Consider the following 24941-nt stretch of genomic DNA (forward strand, 5'->3'; position numbering starts at 1 on the left):
TGTTAGACCTGCTTGAGCATAACAAAAGGAAGGGCAATCTGCTGTCCAATTAGAGAGGGTTTGCTTGTGTACAGCACAATCCTTAAGATAATCCATTGTAGACATTTTGTAATTTTATGTGAGGCATTTTTTGAAGCTACAGGCCTTTTTATCTGCCATCTTGAGAAAAATGAGGAAAAATCAAATGAAAGTTTGACAGAAAATGAGACTGACATTGAACTAAAATAAGAATGCCTGGATTAGGGATAATGACAAAAAAGAAAATGAAAAAAGTGCCAAAAAACCTAACTAGGGGTATACTCCTGGAATGACCAAGGATACCCACAATGAAGAAGATACCTTTACCAATAAAATAAATTAAGAAAATTATTAAGAAAAGTAAGGAGAAATTTCACTTCACATCATTGGAGTGAACTAAAAAAGGCTGCGGAGGCTCATGCAGCAGCTATATGGGATCATCCACGCATGCTCAGGAAAGCTGTAAGAGGTTCTCTGCATTGGCACCATCAGATAACATCACCATTTATCAACAGAATGCATTAGCCATATAAGGATGTATTTCTGATTTCTCTAATAAACAGAACCACAAGTCTATGAATATCGGGAGTAGCTTGCTTATTGCAGCGGTTACTACCCCTAACCAATTAAGCTGGATACTTCACTTTGATGCTGCTCCAGCACTGCTCTCTGCATCAGTGGCAGGGGGGAAGGAAATTGGAACCAAAAAGTTACCAATAAGAGCCAAGAGTAACAGATAAGTATCAGAAAAATAAATGTGAAAGCTTACTGGGCAGACTGGATGGGCCATTTGGTCTTCTTCTGCCGTCATTTCTATGTTTCATTTCTATCCTGTGGAAAAACTCAGAACTAGATCAACCTATCCTGATTAAAATGGAGTACATTTTTAATGTGAGGCAACACAAAATATCTTTGAACCTGATCCCATGTGAAATTTTCACTGTCTTCACAGATTTTTGTCCTGCCTGTGACACAATCAACTGGTACATACTGATTTTCCTTTTTTTTAGAGTGTGTATGTCCAGGGGGACAAAATTACTTTTCTTACAATTTAATGCATGACTAAATGCATAGCTCATTAATAAATCATGGAAAACATTATCTAAAAGTCACATATTGTACCATGACCATCATAACATAGTTGCATCATTACTTAAAAAATAACTAAAGTTATCTTGCATGAAGTGGATAGCGTGACATCTAATTAAAATGGAAGGCTTGGAACTGCATGTTAGAGTGCATTTTTACCAGATTAATTTTGTTTCTGGGCCCTTTGTATTTTAATACCTCTGCTATCTTCCATTGCTAAAACATGGCAAATCAAGTTGGATTCATTTATGCAAAGGATATACAAAAACACTACTCACTGGCAATTCAACTTAGATCTTAAGCAAACTTTTAGAAGGCAGAGATAGCTGGTACACCAGGCTCCCTTTTTTATCATATTCAAATGCCACTTAAAACCTAACTTTTTGAGACTATTTTTAAAACTTAAATACTGGGTCTCTCCAATCATAGCCTTCTTGATTTTAGCCATATTGCTAGAATATACAAAACGTCTTGGCTTCAATATTCAAAGGTAGTCATTTATGTAAGTTAGCTGGATGAGTCGGCTATACTGATGAATATCCCCATATTCTCTGCTTCCTAGCTAGATAAGTTCTATCTGGCTATGTCAGACCTGCTCTATGACAGGTCTGATTTATCCGATTAACTTAATCGAACTTAATCGAATATCGCTACTTATCGGGCTAAGTTAGCCAGTTAAGTGGCAGCTGCTGAACATAGCCAGATATTCAGCGACTGCCACTTAAATGGATAAGATTTTCATATGTGGCTAAGTAGTGTTTTGGTATTGGGCTTCTTATGTCTTGACTGGTGTCATCACTATATGGTGAACTCTATGGAGAAGAGACTTGTGTGTGCACTACATATATCTTTTTGCTCTAAAAATTAACAGTAGTATTATAACTTATTTCCTGAATTATAGCTTTGGCACATACATTTACTCAGCAATTTTTCTTTTGAGAGTGTAGTTTTCTGTAGTAACATGGCTCAAGGTGGAGAGCTATTTTGAATTGCATATTTACCAGACAGACCATGGGCCACATGGGCCTTATCTTCAGTCATCTACTATGTTATGTTACTATATTCGAGAAACTATTATCCACAAGGAAAAACATCAAAATTGTTCTACATGATGTCCACTAATACAAAAAGGAATAACATCAATTGATTCCCTATAGCATCAAGATGCTGATATCATATGATGTGTTCATATGCCATTGTACTGGCTGTATAGCATTAGGTTGTAATCATGCACCAGCTTCCATGCTCAACTGAATAAGTCAGTGTACATATCGACAAGTATATCCTAAACAGCTTTTTTTTTCTTTCTTTTTTTTTAAGAATATTCTGTGCATGTAAAAATATTTATCTTAAGAGTCCTTGTTGTATAAATGCAAAAGGAAAAAACAATGGAGATATTAAATACTCAAATATCCATGCTCTCTCTCTAGACCCACCACAGATCCAACCCTCTCTGGCTTTCTCCAAATAATAGTGAAGAAAAATCTCCTCCTCAGTTTCAAATTCGAGCTGTTCAAAAGTGAAAAAGACAGATCAGACACAGTATGATGTGCCTGAGTCCAATGCACCATCAGAGGTGCAGCCATCCTTTGGCAGCAGATACAACACAAATGTTCCTTATTCTAACCCTTACCATTCTCATCATTTTCACATGTACAGAAGTTTGCACAGACACCACGCCAACTATATAACTCCTGTAGACAATTCGGAAAAGATAGCGTTACCACTAAATGATCTTGCACAAACTCCTCTGGCTTTTATATAAGAAGGACTCTTAAGTGGTTTTCCTTGTACAAAAACTTTCAAAAAGCTGTTTAGGATATATTTGTCAATAATTACACTGACTTTTATTCAGTTGAGCAAGGAAGCTGGTATATGATTACAACCTAATGCTATGCAACCAGTGCACTGGCAGTTGAGCATTTCATATGATATCAGCATACTGATGCTATAGGGAATTGGCAATTATTGTTGTCCCTTTTTATATTAGTGGACTATATTCAGAAAACCTTTTTTTCTATTGATATTTGTATAGACAAGGGGGTGACTAACTCTGGTCCTTGAGAGCTACAAACAGGCCTGGGTTTCAGGATATCCACAATGAATATGCATGAGATAAATATCAATGCACTGCCTCCATTGTATGCAAATCTATTTCATGCATATTCATTGTGGATATCCTGAAACCCAAGCCTGATTGTGACTCTTGAGGACTGGAATTAGCCACCCCTGGTATCAACTCATAGTTTATGGAAAATCATGTGAAACGTAAACTACATAATTGGTCTTCTATATTTGGGTGAATAATGAGACAAAACTTAGAAATATATATTTCAGAAATCTGAAAAAAAAGATAGATTTCTGCAAAAGTGATGATGATTAGATTAAAGGCTCCTATTTCTGCAAAAGTGATGATGATTAGATTAAAGGCTCCTATTTTTTTTTTTTTGCTAAATGATAATCTCACTGTATTCCATTCCAAAATGCTTCCTCCTTTGTCCTTGATTTCCTCTGGGATACTTAAAGTAGCAGTAGGAGCAAAAACTTCTTTATAAGAATTCATTTTACAATTAAGTAAAATATGCTTTTCCTAATTTTTACTTTATTTGTAAAGACCTTCTAGTGCAGGGTAGGCAACTTTGGTTCTGAAGTGCCAGAAACAGGTCTGGTTTTCAGGATACCCACAATGAATATGCATGATGTATTTGCATACAGTGACAAACATATCATGTAATATCAAGTACAGGCAAATATACCTCATACATATTCATTGTGGATATCCTGAAAACCAGATCTGTTTGTGCACTTCAGAACCGAAGTTGCCTACCTGTTCTACTGTTTATAGCTTGGAAAGCTTGCCTTCTTTGCTACTTCCACCATTTTGATGTGCCTATCTGTGAGAATTAGTATGAATTTAATTCTAGTGCAGGGGTAGGCAACTCTGGTCCTTGAGTGCTGCAAACAGGTCTGGTTTTCAGGATATCCACAATGGGTATGCATGAGATATATTCGCATGCAATGGAGGCGGTGCATACAAATATATCTACTGCATACTTATGGATATCCTGAACCAGATCTGTTTGAGATACTCAAAGTCCCCTATTCTAGGTTATCACTGGTAATAGCAAAGCATTTGGCCATTTTCTAATACCAGGCAGCATAGTTTGCAATGACAACAAAGGGTTTGCCAGCAACACAGCAAAAATTCATAAAGGGGTAGATTTTAAAAGGTACGTGCGGGGGTTGGCGGCGCAAGGGGGTGCACATTTGCGCGCGTAGAACATTTTAAATCCGGGCCAAAATGATCAGGTGCTTTAGACCTATCTTATTTCTGACTTCTAAAAACTTAAGAATTTGAGTTGTGTGTATTAAGGGGCTACCGTATTTTGACTAAATATCTTAATTTTACTGCAACTACTAATCATTAGCACATTGATTTATTTTGATGAGCTCATTGGTCACCTTGTGTTTTTCTTTCAGAAAATGGAAATGTGGGAAAGTGAGAAAACTGAAGCTGATATGGAGGAATACATTTGGGAGAATAGTGTCTCTGAGAAGAATCTCTTAGAAACACTTCGTCAAATGAAGACCACAGAGGGAGCCACTGACATCAAGAGGGAAGAGCTTATTGGCTCTGAGTTAGTAGCCGATTACAAAAACTCAGTGGAAGCTCTTAAAAATGAAGGGGAGACAGAAGACAGAATTTCTCAGTATAAGGAGTCTGTGAAAAGACTATTAAATCTGCAAGCAATTCCTTGAAAACCTCATTTCACCTTCTGAAGTTCCAAATTGTCTTTTATCGTGTATGGTGAACCTATGCAGAATAACACAGATCGTGAGCAGTACATGTGTACAATATTTGTTACAGCAATATGTATTTTTTTCTGAGACCGTATGACAAATCATGAATTTAATTAAGTTTAGAAAATAGCCCCTAATGTCAAAAGGAGTCCTTTCATTCTATAAAAATAAATTCATTTGAACATAGGGCCTATGGACAATTACTATACTATAGGAAAATTAAATGTGTCTCAGGAGCATTATTACATTGAAAGATTTCTATTCCATTAAATGTTATTTCATTTTTTATAAATAAAATACATTTAGTATTGCAGCATATAGAACATTGTTTTTTTAATATGCTTCTTTATTCCTGAAGGTATAAGTCTTACTGAATTAAAAAAAAAAACACATAAGGTAGGAAATTAAACTCAACAATATCTCATGTATCCATCTCAAGGAATCACTGTATTCTAAAACTAAGCTGAAGTTAAATAAATATTTAACGTAATGAAACCATCATACATGGAGCCCATGATAAGTGCTAACAGGACTTCACTCAACATATCCCCACCAGTCTCTATCAAGTCCTTGTTATAATTTTTTTTTTTTGTGATACAATAAAATTTGACCAAAAAGCTGGCAAGGTTTTTTTTTCATAATACTTACTTATTATCGGCAGTGTCTTTGTATATTGTCCAACATGGCTCTGTGTTTCAAAGTTCTGCCTCAAGGTATTGCTAGCAACTGCAGTATACAAGGACATTGCTGATACTTGATAAATATTGTGCAAAATCTTGCTAGCCTTTTGGGCACAGTTTATTGCATCACAAAAGAAATTATTAAAAAAGGACTTGATAAAAGACTAATGATTATAGTGGGAAATTGAGTAAAGTGCTGATAGCACGCACCATGAGATCAGTGTATGATGGTTTCATTAAGCATTTTATTATCTGGGACTAGTCCTAGGAACATGCAAAGCACCTTATTTCTGGCTAAAGAGCAATTAGAGTAGTGTGAATACAAACACAGTATTAAGAAAGAATAGAAGCATTGAAGGACTTAAAACAAAAGATTAAGATATTCCCAGAGGGGCAGATCTAGTTCTTTCAAATATATTTAGCTGGGTTTAGTATTAGGATCTCTTAAACCTTAATCCTCCAAAAGTGCTCTTTTCCCTCCACATTTTGGCAGTTCACTTTACTATTGCCTAATCACAGAAGTAGAACAGTTCACAAGAAGACATACTGATAAAACATGCACAGTGCTGTACAGAATTGGATGTTTATTCATATGCTAATGACCAGATGAATAGGAAAGTGATAATAGCATGTTTGTCCCAGTCAGCAATACTCTCATTCCTTTCCCATCAGAAGAAGGCATCTTACTGTTATCCATAGAAAATAGTTTTCAATTTTCTAGCAGTGCAAACTTTATTAGTGTGCCAAAGGTGCTAAAGGGTTTTTCCAATTATGTATCTTTGAGAAAACGCTTACTGCATATGCTCAAGTATTTCAGAATGCTCTTTAGGATTCTTTGGTTGGAAACACCAAAAGATTTTAGACTATGCACCAAATCTCTGTTCTTCTATAGTTAAAGTTGTGGGCCTTCAATTTTTAATTCATAAATTGCTAAAAAATAAAAATACTTTATCTGCTGGGGAAAAGGTGTCCAATTAGCACCAGCAAAAGTCTTCCTTGCATGTAGCATACTGATTTATATCTATTACTATAAAATTCTTTCTCATCCATTAATTGCAAATTGTTGCCTGCATTTGCATTGTTCTGAATTACTGAAATAAAAACAATAGTCTTGTTTATATGCATCTTTTCATAGCAGTAAAACAATTTTAAATAACAATTGGAAATTAATTATTATAGAGCCCAATATTCAAAATGGCACTTATAGAACGTATAGAAACATGACATCTGAAAAAGCATATGGCCCCTCCAGTCTGCCCAGCTGTCCAATTAATTTAGCATTATAGTTCTCATCACTTCCTTAGAGATCCCTATATTTACTCTGTGCTTTCTTGATTTCAGATACTGTGTCTCCACCACTTCCACTGGCAGGCTGTTCTACAAATCCACCACCCTCTCTGTAAAGAAATATTTCCTAGGATTATTCCTCAGTCTACCCCCTTTCAACCTCATTACATGACCCCTCATTCTAGAGCCTCTTTTCTATTGAAAAAGTCTCACCTCAGCATGGAAACCTTTGAGATATTTGAATGTATCTATTAGATCTCCCCAAACTCACCTTTCCTCTAGCGCAGTGGTTCTCAGAGATGTGTCAGGACACACTGGTGTGTCGTGAGGTCCTGAGAGGTATGTCACAGGGCCAGCAGATGGCTACCTCCTTATCAGCCCAGGAGGGAGTTGGTTGATTTCTCTTACATTGGGCCTAATGGGAGGCTATTCCAACTTCCTTCCCTTCTTTCTGGCCCGGTGGGAGGCTGTTTCCTCCTCACCCAGATCAGAATGAGACATTGCCAGCTCCTGCTGTTCTGGGTCTGATGAGACACAAACTTTATCTCCCCCTGCTGAGTCTGGCAGTGATGCTGCTGCTGATCTCTTCACCCTGTGGAGGGTGGGGAAAAGGAGGCTGGGGATGCTGGGAAGAAGAAGGTGGAATGGAGTGTGGGGTCTGCTGAGCAGGAAGAGATGGGAAATCTTATAAGTGAGCGGCGCCTTCCTCCACTGTTCCAGCGTCTCTCTCTACTCTGCTTGTTTTAAATCTACCTTGAACCAATCACTGCTGTAAGATGTAGTGCATGTGTCCAGATGTAGTGCATGTGCCACATGTACACAGGCACACAATTGGAGATCCCAGGACGAAAAACATTTTATTTTAGAGATCAATTCACGTGTGAATCTGCTAACGTGTTATATGCACTCTGGTGTCCCTGCAATAAAGTCTATATAGGGAAAACCACAAGGAAGATCAAAATAAGGATAAGGGGAGCATTTTAGTCAGCTTAAGCACCAAACGGAAGGGGCTCCATTAGTTGAACACTGGCAAGCAACAAGACATCAGGCACAAGAGTTTACGGTGGCAGTAGTTTTCCAAATGAAAGAACATTCACGGGGAAGAGATCTAAATTTAAAACTCATACAGATGGACCAACGATTTATTTATACGTGGGACACGATCTCCCCAAAGGGTTTGAACCGTGAGATCAATTGGTCCATTTTTTTGAAATAAGATGGTTTTTACAGGCAAAATCAGGGTAAAAGTGTGGGTTGTTTGTCAAGAGGGTCCATTTTAACAGAAACAAGACATCAGAAACAGGAGCCTATGGGAGCCGTTGTTTTTTAATGTAAAAGTCAAGCAGATGAAACAATATTAATTAGCACATAGGGCACGGCCTCCTTTTTAAAGGGTTTGAACAACGAGAGCGTGGTCTCAATTTTTGAAATAACACATTTTGTGTCAGTACAGAAATAAGCATAAACAAGGGTGGTAAAGAAGGTTGCTCATTGGGATGGAGATAGAGCAATAAGAAATGATAATAGAGGTTGGGAAGGAGGGAGGCAATACAGCGTTCGTCTAGTAAAGGAGTGTAGCGGACATATTCATCAACAGTTCACCATTTGGTCCATTGAATAATAGCAAAGGGTGGTTGATACAGAGAATAGTTCTCCATCAGGTCCGCTAATGTAAAAGAAAATTATTGATACAGTAAGAAGATGACCATAGGAGTACATCCAAATATATATAAAAAGTGGGGGAAATCAGAATGTGATAGAAAAGGGCAGGGAGGACGCATTCATGGACGCGATCAGAAACGACAGATGGCACAATCAACCAATATGATAATGAGGCACCCTAGGGCGCTCTCAGCCTCAATCTGAAAGGGACAGCAGCGATTGGGTCAAGGTAGATTTAAAACGTGCAGAGTAGAGAGAGAGATGCCGGAACAGTGGAGGAAGGCGCCGCTCACTTATAAGACTTGTGAAAAAGAAACAGTAAGTACTACACGCTTGAATAGTGGTGGGAATTGAGTTTTAATCGAGTATTAAATGTAATTTTATTCTTTAAAGAAAAATGATGTGCTTTTCCAATGGTGTACCCAATTGACGTACATAATAGAAACTTCTCCCGAGGTCCCTGAAGCAGGCAGAGCACTGCCAAAACATGGCCAATGTCGGGCAGGCAGGTCCGCACCCATGAAAGCGGCAGCAATTAATCAGCACCACCAGATAAGTACCTGAAAAGAAGCGGGAACATACAGGGTGGGTCGGACAGATCGCCAGGGAGAAAGTAAAAGCACGCCAGATTAAAAAAAGTATAAAAGAAAAAACAAAAAAAGGATTTGAATAAAGCATTAAAGAGTAAAATACGGAAGGTATTGAATGGGACAGCCACAACGTGGTTGCCCTTAAAATAGCGACCGCACATCACCACATATCAAGGAGTTCCCTTGATGGTTGGTTATTGAGTATCTCCATCTCCAGCAGATGGTGGACATGCATCTTCCTATGAGGATTGCTTAGAGCTTTCTGAAAGGAGAAATTTGAAATTCTAAATTCAGGAAAAGAAAGACCCGCTCTCCTGTGGTGATACCTAAAGGTCCCTCCCCCAGTTGAGAATTCCTGAGGCGATTTCCATAGTCCCTCCGAGGTGTGCCTTGATCCGATAGCTGGGTTTCCCGGCGTGGACTTAGCTGCTAGTTCAGCTAAAAGGCAGCGGGTGCAGGAGGCTGAGTGTGGCGGTGATGGCAGATGCCCTCTCCCCCGCAGGCGGAGATTGTCTATATTCAACCAGTAAGCGCTGAGCTTAGGAAAGGTTAAAAAAAAAGGAGAAAGTTTTACCTGAGTCAGTTAGAGGGGTTTCAGGACTTCCTCCGGTCTCCGTTCTTGGCGCGCCATGCCGATGCTCGTTCCCACTTCCATTAGGGTTGGGGAATTGGGCAACCTGGCGGGTTGAGCAGCCCCCGGTGGGCTAGGCCCCGGACTTGGCATTTTTTTTGCAAGCTGCATGGCAATCCATAGTTGCCCTTTTCGCGTGCTCTTGTGCGTGTTCTGCTGCCCTCTAAGGACGTCAGTGTGCGCAGAGGGCAGCACACATGTGCGCTCAGTTTTTGGGCGCGCTTTTTACGCACACAAACTTTTCCATGTGCTTAACTTGGTACGTAGGTTGCACCTTGCTGCACTTTCTTTTAGGAACTTATTTTTGGGAACATTTCATTTTTGAATGTGAGCCATTCCGATGCACATTTACCGCAGCAATGGCGCCGGTCAGCAGAAAGCTTAAGCATTTTCCTATTTGTGTTGCTTGTCATATTAGGGCTTCTCACCCTAACCTGTGTCAGCACTGTTCAGACACTCAGGGAGAGTTATCTACCTTGGATTTTGCTAAGCCTGGCTTTTCCCATTCTGATGATGGGTTGGTCATGGCCTTGACTGGAGGGACACCAGATCTTGGTTCTCGCTTAACTGGCTCTTCCGCCGGCGAGGACATTTCTGTGAGACCAGCTCCAGTTCCTTCTGGGCTTGGTCTAGACCCAGCTGCTTTTTCTTGAGTGGAATTTTTTCAAGGCTTACAAGCCTTTCTTCAGTCACAGTCCTCCGCTTCCCCCATTTCTGTCTGGTTGGACCCTCAGCTGGTGGCTCCTCCCTCTTCCAGTCCTATGCTTAAGAGCCAGGGCTCGCCCGGGCTCCCTGCAGGTGTTCCCAACAGGAATACAAATGGCATTGATGATTAGGTTGATCTGGATTCCCTGGAAAATGGGGAAAATCTTCTAGGGCTGGAACCGTATTGAACCATGTTGCGGTTCTTTCATAAAGATTTATTTATTTATTTTTTTATTTATTTAAATTCTTTTAATATAACGATGCTCAAGACCAGGTCTTATCGTACCGGTTTACAGTAAACTAGGGGGAACCAGTTAACAAAGCAAATAAACAAACAAAAGTTACATTGTAACAGGGAATGTAGAACTGGGCTGATAGAGAAAAAATAAGTTAAACAAATTATAACAAATTCTAAAAATTAAATTAAACAAATTCTAACGGGAGAGGAGGGCAAAGGGAGGAGAGGGTGCTTATAGGATAAGAATTATGTACAAATTTATCTAGTGTATATGAAATTAAGCAAATTTACAGATTTATTCTAGAGTATAGTAACGTAAGCAAATTATAAAATAGTGCAATTAGTCGGACAACAGTACCTTTGATTTGTGGAGATGGACGGATGGATGGATAAAGATGACCTGCCGGTCCTGATTTCCCAGTCCTTGAAACAGCTGGGTGTTCCTGGTTTGGATGCTATGTCAGAGCCAAGGAAGAATCCCATTTTGGTTTCCTTACTTAAAGCCTATTGTTTTGGCCTGGAGATGGAAACCATCCAGGAATTTATTGATATGGAATGGGATGCCCTAGAGGCAAATTTTAAAGGGAGTCTGACATTGCAAGGCCTGTACCCCCAGGATCCGGCTGTGAGAGAGCGTTTGCATTTTCCCAAAGTGGATGCTCTGGTATTTTCCGTGTCTAAGCAGACGACTATCCCCGTAGAGGGAGGAGCGGCCTTGAAGGATGTACATGATAGAAAGATTGTGGCTATTCTTAAGCAAGCCTTTGAGGCAGTGGTGAAGAATTTACAGATTGCCTCCTGTTGCGCCCTAGTGGCGAGATCTTGTCTGCTTTTCTCTTAGGAGGTTGATGAATCTAGAGGGAATTCCAGAGCAATTATGGAGCCTGCTGCTGCTTTTTTAGCAGACGCAGGCTGTGATTTCATCCAGACATTGGCCAGAGGAGTGGCTTTGGTGATAGTGGCCAGGCGTCAACTCTGGTTACGAAATTGGTCAGCTGACACAGCTTCCAAAGCCAGTCTTACCAAGACGCCCTTTAAAGGCTCACTCTTGTTTAAGGGTGAGTTTGAGAAACTGGCCGGTAAGTGGGGCAAATCTCTGGTGCCTCGGTTGCTGGAGGATAAGAAACAGTTACAGCACCCCTTTGGTATGAGGGGTCGTTTCTGGGGTTCCAGGTGTTTTCATCCCTAGAGAGGGGATGACCTTTCAGAGGACTTGGCCTTTTGGTAGGTCTCAGTCCTTTCGTCCCTGGCAGCTCAAGAGAGGAGCAGGCTTAGCTGGAGGACCTTCCCGAGCTTCCCAATGAAGGTTTGCCGACCCACCTTCCGGAACAGGAAATAGAGGGACGTCTCTTTCTGTTTTATCCGAGGTGGATGGGATCATGTCTGACCAGTGGGTCCTAGAGGTGATACGCAAAGAGTATGTGCAGTTTTCCTCAGGTCATGCAATGGTGTGCCTTTGCCACTCCCCGCAGAAGAAGCAGGCAGTGGAGTTCACGCTTCAAAGGCTCCTCAGACTGAGGGCTGTGGTTCCGGTGCCTATGTTTCAAGAAAGTATGGGGCGATATTCCATTTATTTTGTTATGTCCTAGAAGGGGGGCTCCTTTTGCCCCATCTTGGATCTCAAGAGGGTCAATAGTCTCTTGAAGGTGACTCATTCTCGAATGGAAACCTTATGCTCTGTAATAACGGCGGAGCAATTGGAATTTCTGATCTCCTTGGATTTATCAGAGGCTTACATTCATATTCCCATCCGATTGGAAAACCAACGCTTTCTACGCTTTGCAGTGTTGAGGCGCCATTTTCAGTTTCGGATGCTGCTTTTTGGTCTCGCCACCGCTCCCAGAACCTTTTCCAAGATTATGGTGGTGGTAGCAGCGGCTTTGTGAAAAGAAGGAATCCTGGTGCACCCGTATTTGGACAACTGGCTGATTCAAGCCAAGTCTCAGGAAGAGAGTTGCCTGGTGACACACAAGGTGATCTTTTTGCAGGAGCTCGGTTGGGTCGTGAACCTGACCAAGAGTAATCTTCAGTCGTCGGAGTATCTGAGGGTCCGGTTCAAATTGGGACAGGACAAAGGTTTGCTACTGGAAGTTCGGATCCAGAGATTGATGTCTCTAGTGTGTAGTTGATGAACACCATACACTCAACAGTTTGATGGCAGCTATCCTGGAAGTGGTGCTGTGGGCAAGGGCGCATATGTGTCCTCTTCAGCGCTCTCTGCTATCTCGTTTGAAACCGCAGTCTCAGTCTTATGTGGTTCAGCTCCACTTGCTGATGGAAATCTGTTCCCGCCTCCAGTGGTGGTTGCAGGAGGATCATCTAAGAAAGGGAGTTCCCTTGTCCTCTACGGCCTAGTTGGTACACACGACAGATGTGAGTCTCCCCGGTTGGGGGTCTCACTGTCTGGAGTTAAAGGCCCAGGGGCACTGGAATGCAGAAGAGTCCCACTGGAACATCAATCGCCTGGAGACCCGGGCGGTACAGTTGGTATGCTTGCAGTTCAGCTACAGGCTGAGGAATCAAGCGGTTTGCATGATGTTGGACATCATGACAACGGTGGCCTATATCAATCACCAGGGAGGAATCAAGAACTGGCAAGTGTCTCAGGAAATAGACCAGCTGATGGAATGGGTGGAAGGTCATCTGCAGATGATCTCGGCCTCTCACATTGCAGGGAAAGACAGTGTAAGAGTGGACTTTCTCAGCAGGGAGAGTCTGGACCCAGGAGAGTGGGTGTTGTCAGCCAAGGTGTTTCAGCTGATTGTGGATCGCTGGGGCCTTCCATTTCTAGATCTGCTGGGGACTTCTCTAAATGCGAAGGCTCCTACAGTTGCAGGAGAGATCCATGGTCCCTGGGAATAGACACTCTCATACAGGTCTGGCCGGAAGACAGATTGCTTTATGCCTTTCCTCCGTGGCCCTTGCTAGGCAGGATAATTCAAAAGATCGAAGACCACAGGGGGCTAATACTCCTGGTGGCACCGGACAGGCCCAGGTGTCCGTGGTATGCGGATTTGCAATGACTCCTGGTGGAGGGCCCCCCCCCCCCCCCTTCGTCTTCTGCCGCACATGGATCTGCTTCAGCAGGGAACGGTTCTTCACAAGGATCCAACTCAATTCTCTCTTACGGTTTGGCCCTTGAGAGGGCTCGCCTGTTAAAGTGTGTTTATTCCTCTGCAATGATTGCCACTTTACTCTGTGCTCGCAAGTTCTCCACTTCCTTGGCTTATGTGCGGGTTTGGAGAGTTTTTGAGGTCTGGTGTGAGGAGTGGGATGTTTTTCCTCGTTCAGTAAGATTCCTCTCATTCTGGATTTTTTGCAGGATGGATTGAATAAAGGCTTGGCCCTTAATTCCTTGGTGCAGTTTGCGGCTCTTCCCTGTTTCAGAGGCCTGTTGAGTGGGGTTTCCTTGTCATCTCATCTTGATGTGGCCCATTTTTTGAAGGGAGTGAATCACCTTGGGTCTCCCTTGAATTTAACGGTTCCATTGTGGAGTCTTAATTTGGTGCTAGAGTTTTTGGTGGGCCCAACGTTCCGACCACTGCATAATCTTTCCTTACATTTGTTGACTTGAAGACTGTGTTCCTGGTGGCTATATGTTCTGTGCATCGGATTTCTGAGCTGCAGGCATTGTCTTGCCGGGTGCCATTTCTTTGGGTGACTCAGTGGGCATTACAGCTGCATAGTGTTCCATCCTTCTTGCCCAAAGTAGTCTCGGACTTTCATTTCAATCAGTCCATCTTCTTGCCATCCCGGAATAAGGTCAGAGATGTGGATGAGTTTCGCCTTTTGTGTTCCTTGGATATTAAACGTCTTGTCATGCGGTATCTGGAGGTCTCTGAGTCTTTTCGAAAGACGGATCGCCTGTTTGTTCTCTATGGCGGGAGTAAGCAGGGCGCTCAGGCTTCACAGGCTACCATAGCTTGTTGGATTAAGGAGTTGGCCACAGCCGTGTATGTGGATGATGAAAAGCCGTTGCCTACTCAGGTTAGGGCTGATTCCACTAGTGCTCAGGCAGTGTCATGGGCGGAGGTTAATCTGTTGTCTCCTGTCAATATCTGCTGAGCTGCGAAATGGTCCTCCTTACACACTTTTTCCAGGTTTTATCATCTGGATTTGCAGGCCTGGGAGGATGCAGTCTTTGCATGTGCAGTGTTGACTGGACCATGGCTATCCTCCCACCCTGTTGGGGAGTAGCTTTGGTACATCCCACTGGTCCTGAATCCATCGGTCTATACATTAGGAAATGGAAAAATTACCTGATAATTTTGTTTTCCTCAGTGTAGACAGATGGATTCAACTTCCTGCCCGCAACTACTGCATGAATGTGTCAGTAGTCCTCCTGTGGGGCTCTGGGTCCCAAGGGATCACTGGTAAGTGTTCATCCAGTCTCTAGCTTGGGGTACCTAGAATCTTATATGAGTTCAGTGTTTATGGTTGGTTGAGTACAGTTCTGGTTACCTGTTTTTAGTCATGTTTTTAATCAAGTTTTTTGCTAGTCTGACCACAGTTGCTTTTGAAGAGAATAATGGCAGGCTGGGGTCACTGCAGAGTGTTGTCTACTGTGATGTCAGCTTGCTCCGTCTCCATCTGCTGGCAGGAGAGCATAAATCCACTGGTCATGAGCCCATCTGTCTACACTAAGGAAAACAAAATTATCAGATAAGTAATTTCTCCATTACCACTACCCTTTTTTGCCTCCCACTCAGCCAGTTTCTAACACAGTCACTCTAGGATCCATACCAAGGGCACGCAATTTATTTATAAGTCTTCGGTGCAGAACTCTGTCAAATGCCTTGCTGAAATCCAAGTACACTGCCTAGCACTCTCCCTTGATCCCAGCTTCCTGGTCACTCAATCAAAGAAGATGATCAGATTCATCTGACAAGGTTAACATCTGGTAAAACCACGCTGCCTTGGATCTTGTAATCCATTGGATTCCAAAAATTGCACTATCCTCCGTTTTAGCAGCAATTCCATTAATTTGCTCACCACAGAGGTCAGACTAACTGAATTTTTCCCAGTCTCCTCCTTACTTCAACTATTATGAATAGGAACCACATCTGCCCTTTTCCGGTCCTTCGGAACTATTCCAGACTCTAAAGAAGCATTGAAAAGATCAGCTAGCGGTGCTGCCAGGACCTTTCTAAGTTCCCTTAGTACTCTTGGATGTATCCTATCTGGCCCCATCGCCTTACCTTCTTTAAGTTTAGTTAGCTCCTCATGAACACACTGTTCTGAAAATATATTGAGGTTTATCTCACTTCCAATTTTATTTGTGTTTGTTTTATGTGGTCCTGCTCCAGGCCCTTCCACAGTGAACACCGAACAGAAATATTTGTTAGCTATGCAAAACTCATGGTACTCAAAAAAACTAAAACCACTACTAACACTAGCTGATTTCAGAACAGTTCTTCAGGCACTAGTTTTCTTCAGCACGGACTACTGTAATGTCCTTTTATTAGGACTCCCGAATTCAACATTAAGGCCACTTCAAAACACAGCAGCTAGAATACTAACCAGAAAAAGGAGGAGGGACCATATAACTGAAACACTGACGGAATTACATTGGCTATCTATTGAACACAGAATTAAATACAAAGCCCTATGTACCATACATAAACTAATACATGATGAAAAATCGGACTGGCTAAACACAGCATTGCGCTTACAGGTCCCACACAGAAACCTTCGATCTGCAAATAAAGCACTCTTAACCATTCCCTCAGTAAAAACAGCAAGACTAACTCAAGTGAGACAAAGAGCCTTATCTTTAGCAGGCCCCACACTTTAGAACACAATGCCCCTAGAGATTAGATTGCAAAGAGATCTCAAAACCTTTTAGAAAAGTTTAAAAACATGGCCTTTTAAACAAGCATTTATAAAGAGACTGGAGAATGAAAATATACAGGAATAGGCAGAAGAACACCAGCACAGCACTATTCTAAGAATGTGCATTTTAATAATCTATGAACTCTACCTCACAATAAACGTATTTGTAAACACTATAAATATAATTTTTACCCGTGAACAGTACCTTACAGGTACACTTGGTCATAACCTACTTCACTAAACAATTGATTGTCTTTAGTGATTTATTGTAACTGAATATTTTGTGGCACCTTTTAGAATGTACTATACTACGCATCCACCTACATTAATTTATATGCCTACATGTAAACCGTTGCGAGGGTCTATAACTTGGCGATGGTACAGAAAAGAATTTAAATAAATAAACAATGTAGCTTTTTCCTCATCAGCCTTTACTCCCTTCAAAAAATGGGCCACATCAAGATGCGATGACAAGGACAGCCCAGCTAATGACTCCTTGAAGTAGTCCCCCATTTAGAGAAAGTTAATTTTGCTGAAGTCTGGAACCCTCGCCTTAGAATGAAAGTTCATCTCTTGTGTCCTAATATTAAACCACCTTATCCGGTGGTCACTGGCTCCCAGATAATCATCCACTACAACATCAAAAATACTGTCCCTGTTAGTAAGCACCAAGTCTAGTACCGCTTCCTTCAGTGTGGGTTCTGTTACCAGTTGACAGAGCAGTTCTTGCAGAGAATTCAGGATCTCCATGGTTCTAGAAGATAATGCAGTTGAGATGCCCCAGTCAAAATATGGAAGATCGAAATCCCTAGCAACAGCACCTCCTCTTTCACAGCAATCCTGTGAATATCCTCCTCTTTCTGTGATGGAGTCTGTATATTACAGATGTTCTATTCCCCTCTTTCCAGATTAACCTACGGTGCCTCCTTTTATCTTGTAAGCCCCTCAATGCTGTTGCTTTAATGCTGTTGTTTATATACTAGCAGTACCCCGCTACACGTTGCAGTGGCAGAGTCAGGTTATTTTCCCTCCCTCCCCCTTCCCCTTGCTCATTTACCTCAGTCACTCCTCCTCCTCCCCCTTGGTCACTCACCCCCCCCCCCTTCCCTCCCCTGTCCCCACTCCAACTCTCTCCCCTCACACTCACCTCTCCCCTCATTCTCCCTCCCCTGACACTCACCTCCCCCCTCATTCTCCCTCCCCTCACTGTCAACTCCCCCTGCCTACCCTGCAGATCAGAAACCTTTTGTCTTTCTATTTCTGTGGCAACCCCCCACCCCCCCAAAAAAAAAACAATCCCAACCCTTTAAATCAAATAATAACCCCCCCTCCTGCCCCCCCCAAGACCTGGGAAATTAAAATTGTTGGTGCTACATGTGATCTGTCCCTGGGTGTCTGTGCACGTTATGTAGCCAAATAGGAGAGTGCCTAACCAAATTTGCACTCCCAAATTTGTTTTGTGGTCTGGGGAGGGCTTTTTTGGTGCGTTCCTGAGATCGTGCAAGTTTATGTATTTGTGTGTGAACCTCCCCCTTCCCCCAAAAAACAACCCTATGAGAAACGTTCTCTTAAACTAACCACCCCACATTCTTCTGCCCCCCCTCCCCCACCCCTTCGAAAAACAGTAGCCCCCCCCCCCCCTTGCCCCCCCCTCCCAGAGTTGCCGAATGAATGAAACCTGCACCCCCTTGTGACCCCTTCCCAAGATGTTCGCAATAAATTCACCACCACCCCACCCTCCAGACCCCCCCCCGAGACCTGATAAAAATGTCAGTCGGTGGAGCGGGCGTCCAGGAGCGATGTACTGGCGTTGGTCCGTCGGCTGCGAGCACTGAAAAGGGTTCCGACAGCCCTTTGCCCTTACTATGTCAGTGGGGTGGAGCAATGGCAGCAGTAGGTCCTTTGACATAGTAAGGGCAAAGGGCCGCTAGCTGCCAGTCCTGAAAATGGCGCCGAGGGGCCCTCGCCCTTACTATGTCACATGGGCTACTGCCGCCATTGGTGTCCCCGAGTGGCATAGTAAGGGAAAGTGCCGTCGGCGCCATGTTGATTGCTGGCAACTGACGGCTGTAGTGCAGGAGATGTGTCCCGGACTGGTCCTGGCCCCCTGCTGGAGCCTCCTGGACTTCTGTCAGGTTTTGTGTGTGTTGTGAGGGCCTGGGAAGTAAATACATTGCGTTCGGCCGAGTACACCGTTCTGTATTGGCCTGTATGTTATTAAGAGATTCAAACTAAACAGATGGTACCATGTTTGCACTACTGTGCCCATACCATGAGAGACAGACTTAAAACTTGGCTAATACATTAAAAGAGATCCATTTGTTACAATCTTTGAGAAAAGAAGAAAAAAAAGTACAAATGATGCTCTAATGCAAGAAAGTTCAACCTAAGGCTTCAGAACCATGTATGGCTCTTTATAATGCAAGGAGCTATGTCTTCAGTCATAAATATTGAAGGCAACAATGGGAAGATATTTTGTGGAGTCTCATTTCAAGTCAAAAGTGACCAAATGATGGAAGTTAAGCTTAAGAAAGGTAATAAAGCCTGAAGCTGAGGTCACTATTTTTTTTCCTGCTATCACATCACAGGGTAACATGTTTCCTTCAAATTTGTCAAACCTAGTTTATGTTTTATTGAACCTTTAATGAATTGGATAAATAAATGATTTACAGTTCACAGTAATATAGTAGATGACAGCAAAAAAAAAAACAATCAACTAGCCCATCCATAGGACTCCGGTTTAAGGTTATATTTCAGCAGCTTGCCATAGAAGTTTCACTGCCGGTAGGTTGTTATTGTTTATCCCAGTTAATTTTTGTCATCTTTCTCTTTTTTTCCTTACCATCCTAGATAGATGAACATGCAAGTACCCATACTCAGTACAACCTTCCTGCTTCCTTTATGTCTTACCACCAAACTTTAATAAACAAAACAGCTACCAAAACTAGAAAGGCTATCATCTGAACATATGCCCAGCTAGATTCTGGGACCCTGCGGGATTGTGCCTAGCTTCCACCAGTATCGACCTGGTTAGTTTCTGAGGAGTGACATGGGTAGCCTGATAGATGATGGCAGAAAAGACCAATTAGCTCATCCAGTCTGCCCAATTATTCCTGTTTACCTGCTACCCATAGTTCATGACTGTGTGTAAGATTACAGTATCTCCCCTTATGGAGGACAGTTTTTTGTCAGCTTCTTCTTTTGTACTCTGCCATCTTGGTAAATGAGTATACAAGATCTCTCAGTTCATACTCAGTGCCCCTTCCATGTCCATCCATAAAGCTCTGTAATAATCCAAAAAAGCTTCCACTACTTCCTTTGTCATTGCATGAGTATTTGTGCTTAAGTCTCCTGTGAATTCTGCCTGACGGAGCCAGGTAAGTGAGTGCCTATTAATATTCTAGAGTACTTACAGCCTGTCATACAAACTTGACAGATAGGTCTGCTCCCACCTCCTACCCCCCTCCCCCTCATGCCCTCCTTTGTGCTGGCCACAAGATCTCACAGATATTGGCTGCTTATCCAGCCTCCTCCCTAGGTGGGCTCTGGGCCGTGCTACAGCTAAGTTATGGCTTACAGCCTGGCTATGCACCAGTTTCTTCATGAGAAGAAAAAAAAAATCCCATCATTGAACCTACATTGTTTGCAACTGCTAATAGGCCATTTCCTCACTGTTAATCACAAAATAAAGCTTCACAATTTTATAGGGATTTTTTTTTTTTTTTGCTTTGTACCATAAGTGGGGCAATTTTCAGAAGTACATCAATGCAAAGTCTGCATATATTTTTATCTAGGGATTTTGCACTTGTTCTCAAAGGGAAAGTACTAGCATACTATCTCTTCTGAAAATTGTCCTGTGAAAAAGTACCTATAGCAATTTGACCTTGCCTTTTTAGTGGATAGTTTTTCTCTACAAAACAATGATGTAGATTAGAAAATCTAAACTACACTCATTATTTCCATCTCCTGACCTAAGCATGCCCCCAAGCCCGCCTGCTTTTTATCTAGGTTAAAGCATGCACATTGATAATCCTACACATATTTTTACTCTAGTTTGGGGTGGGCAATTTTCAAACTGCCAGTTTACCCTGATAAATGACTTCTGAAGTTACCCTCCCCATTTTGATTTGTCTCTAGACATGATGAAAGTCACCAAAACATGAGTTTTCATGTCACATGCCTGTAGGAATCCTTGCAGGATTGAGAGGGTTAATTAAAATTATATCTGAAAAATAAGTGACATGAAGAAGACAGAATAGCCAGAATAAATTAAGCTGATAGGCCAAAAAACCTTCAGTAAAATACACACTGATTTGTCTTGGCTCTGAGAAGTCTCAAGATACTCTGACATAAGACTAAATATGAGATTGTGTGTTCATGTATGTTCCATAAACACAGATTCTAGGGTTGCAAGTTCACATAGTCGCCATTTTGTAGCAGAAGCACATATTGATGAGAGACAAGATGGTGGAGTAAACTGTTATCTTGCTTTGTGAGAAGCTTGGTGATACCTAGATAGTTGAACAGCTAAATTAGTTTATTCTAAAGGTGGAAAAGAGTTAAAAAAAAAAAGTGGAAGACACCAGTCCTCATATACACTGAATTCAACTGAACTAGAAACCTACAGGAGCATAAGGAAACTATGGGGCCAAAAATGTTATTTTGTATATTCTTCAACAAAACAAGCTCTGCAGGTGGTACAAAATGCTGCCTCAAGGGTATTAGTGGGGGTAGATAGGAATGCACACATATATCCCATATTATATAGATTGCAGTGGTTGCTGGAAAGGTGGCAGATAAAATTTTAAGATATCCACAATCATCCATAAAGTCTTAAATTCAAGAGCTCCCTTCAGTCTTAGTACTTTACTAAAGGTATATATTCCTAATCAGCACCTTTGTTCTGAGAGTAGGAATTTCCTTGAGATACCCTCCTTGAGAGTCATGCATTTATGGAAATCAAGAGAGCAAACTTATTTATTTATTTAGATTTAATATACCACCTGTAAAAAAAAAAAAACATAATATAACATGCATAAAATTAGACCCCAAGATGCGGAATGCATTACTTGAACCTTTGTGGGCAGAACCAGATTTGAAGTATTTTTAAAGATATAAAGTCAGTCCTTTTTGCTGAAGCATTTGCTGGTGGATGGGACTATTGTGAAGTTAATGCTGAGGTCAGTTTAGTGCAGTTTAGAGCTGTGCAGGATAAGCCTGATATGATTGGCTATCATGTTTTATAAAGTATATCTAGTGGTCTGTTTTTATAAATGGTCTATTGTAACTTGCCCAGAATTTAAGATGGAGCAAGCAATAAATATTTTTAAATTAAATTTCTCTTTGAAATAATGCCATATTTAATACTAGACTCCCAGAACCAGTATTGGCTAGATGAAAGTGTCTCTAAATAAGTTTCCATTATGGGACTAACATTGTTATAAAAGATGGAGTGTTTTGGTGCACCATAGTTATGCACTCCACGTGTTTTCATAGTATCCCAAGAGATGTAATTAAATTTTGTATATACTGACAAGCAAATTAAAACCAAAAAGTTCCTTTACAGAATAAATTGAGATGGATAATCTTTAATCTCATGGAATACAATTTTCAAAGCAATCTAGCTGTGTTAAAATAAATTAAGAGCAGTGGGGTTGCGAGCCAGGGTTCAAATCCCACTGCTGCTCCTTGTAATCATAGGTAAGTCATTTCACACTCCATTGCCTCAGGAACAACTTTAAGACTGTGAGCCCTCTGGGAACTGGGAAGTACCTACAGTACTTGAATGTAATCTGCTTTGAAGTGTCTGAAGGCCAGAATAAAAGTTAATAATAAGTAATAACAAGACTGACATGCCTAGAATGCCCTCGCTAAGATTTGCCATCCTCAATCCAGCAAAAAGTGCAAGTGGGCTTCCTTGGCATGCATACTTTTAACTGGACTGTGAGGGAGGCATTCTTGGAGGCATGCTTATATCAGGGGATGAAAAGAGAATGTGTGCATACATTTTCAGACAAGTACACACTGTTTTACTCATCTCGGCATGCGTGTTTTACACTACTTTACCAAAGAAAATTGCCCAAGTAGATTCTTTCACAGATTTTGTAACTACACAGGCAATTAGAAAATGGCCCCCACCTACATTTTCACAAAATAAATGGGGATCTTTTGTTTTCAGTTTTTATTTTATTTTTCCTGGGAATTTCAATGTTTATAGCAAAATTAATATCCGTGGAAAAAATTATACTTCCATCGATTTTTCTCCTGTTTGTTATAACGAAGCCATTTTTCCACTGATTTTTTTGGTTATAACATTGAAATACCCCAAAAAATTAAAATAAAAACTAAGGTCCCTAAAAATAAATTAAGATGAAGAAATAATTAAAAAGAAAATCCTCTAAGCAATGGTAAAGATTTTTTTTGTTGTTGTTGTTACTAGGATACTTTTTTTTCCTTGATGGCTGATATCACTATGATGGTGAGAATTGCCTGCTTCACTCTTTGAATATCCTCAGCCCAATATCTGCTGAAGACCAGTAATATCACCTCTGTTTTCTCTATGTATTCATTTCTATATACATTGCAAATGAGGTAGTATTTCAAAATTTCCATATCTAGGCTTTCCATTATGGAGAAAGCATTTTATATCAACTGTACGATTAGTGGGACAGCACACTCTAGGTCGTTTAGCCATTGAGCTGTTCTCCAGGTCTGAAACAGCAACAACACACCAGAGGCAAAGTTTTATGGCTGCACATCTTGTCATGTGTTATATTCCCAACAATCGGCACACAAAATGATAATAGCACAGAAAATCACAACATATTTAAGGAAATATCATTCCACTATAAAACTTGTAATTCTAGTCATCTTATTCACAAATCACATGATCTATTTTTTTTTTATTCTAAAGAAAAGCGTGAAATTTTTCATTTTCTAACTTTTGGCAAGCTTTTGAGAAAAGGAAAAAAATATTCAAAATTTATTTTAGTATGTTTACAAGATAGAATATTAGCTTTTCCACTTCAGAAACCAAGAAATTAGGCTTTTTAAATATTCCTCTACAGTCAAATATAGCATACCTCACTCTGTTGGATTAGATTCTGTCCCTTATAATGGTATATTTGATCACCTGCTTGGACCCTGTATCTCCTTTTCGTACTGTCCTGTAATAACCTCTTCTCTTTCGGCGGCGTCCTGCTACCAGAAGAAGAAAACAGCAAAAGAAGAAGAAGGAAAAGCAAAGAGTTACTGGAATCAACCATGAGCTTGTTGTCCCTGTCCATGACAGCCCCTGTTCCTCATTCTCACTGTCTGAAGAGTAGTTCTTGCCACTGTATCCTTTGGTTTCATTAAGGTGCTGCTTGCTGCTATTAAGATGAGCTGGGCTGGGTATATAAGAGAGTAACTTAGTGCTCAGAGGCACAGAAGTGGAGAAAATCATCTTGTTCTCCAAACCATTGTCCCACTGTGTACCTTCTGAACTTAAGAGAGTCTCTTTAGAAGTATAGTCCAGTGGAATTGATTTTACCCTGGCATCTGTAGTAAGTTCAGTTTTTTGGACTGTGCTGCTTGCTTTGCTGTTACTGAGGTCGCTGTCTGGCACAAGGCTTTGGCTTGCCATAGAAGCCTGGATGGGACGTGATGTTGAAGGGAATTTGGCTTGTTGGCATTTATCCGAATCTGGAACCTTGGAACAGTTTTGCCTCTCCCACTTGTGAAACGAGGATCGGGTATTCACATCTTTGAAAGACAATTTTTCAAACACAAGCAGATCTGGATCAACCCCTGTTAAGAAAGCAATAAGCATTACATCACTAAAGAAAACAACTTTAAATGCAAACAGCAAGAGCCTTTCCTTCCATTAAAATAATAAAGAACAATATTTTATTCTAACTGCAATTTACACAAAACAGATTTCTGGACATTTTCTAATTTGCCTTGTTCATAACTGTTCATAACTGTTTTGATGCTTTAAGAACATAAGATATGCCATACTGGGTCAGAGCAAGGGTCCATCAAGCCCAGTATCCTGTTTCCAAGTCACAAGTACCTGGGAAGTACCCAAACATTACATAAATCACAAGCTATTATTGCATATTAATTAATAGCAATTTATGGATTTTTCCTCTAGCAACTTATCCAAACCTTTTTTAAACCCAGTTACACTAACTGCTGTAACCACATCCCCTGGCAATGAATTCCAGAGCTTAACTATGTGCTGAGTGAAACAGAATTTTCTTCAATTTGTTTTAAATGAGCTACTTGCTAACTTCATGGAATGCAGCCTGGTCCTTCTATTATCTGGGAGAGTAAATAACTGATTTACATTAACTTGTTTTGTAGACTTCTATCATATCATAGTCGTCTCTTCTCCAAACTTCTTTAGCCTTTTCTCACAGGGCAGC

The 24941-nt window shown here is 41.1% G+C and overlaps 2 protein-coding genes across 2 annotated transcripts in view; one reads left to right on the forward strand and one right to left on the reverse strand.

Moving 5' to 3' along the window:
- The window catches only part of MRPS35 (mitochondrial ribosomal protein S35), a 157780-nt gene extending 152414 nt beyond the window's left edge, over positions 1 to 5366 (forward strand). The window contains exon 8 of the mRNA XM_029599983.1: positions 4588 to 5366. Coding sequence (XP_029455843.1) covers positions 4588 to 4866 — 279 coding nt within the window. The 3' untranslated portion in view covers positions 4867 to 5366. The remainder of the gene's footprint in view (positions 1 to 4587) is intronic.
- A 16217-nt stretch (positions 5367 to 21583) lies between these two features.
- MANSC4 (MANSC domain containing 4) overlaps positions 21584 to 24941 on the reverse strand; it is a 55843-nt gene continuing 52485 nt past the window's right edge. The window contains exon 3 of the mRNA XM_029599985.1: positions 21584 to 24321. Coding sequence (XP_029455845.1) covers positions 23630 to 24321 — 692 coding nt within the window. The 3' untranslated portion in view covers positions 21584 to 23629. The remainder of the gene's footprint in view (positions 24322 to 24941) is intronic.

Source organism: Rhinatrema bivittatum, chromosome 4, assembly GCF_901001135.1.
Source record: "Rhinatrema bivittatum chromosome 4, aRhiBiv1.1, whole genome shotgun sequence".
Classification (NCBI taxonomy): Eukaryota; Metazoa; Chordata; class Amphibia; order Gymnophiona; family Rhinatrematidae; genus Rhinatrema; species Rhinatrema bivittatum.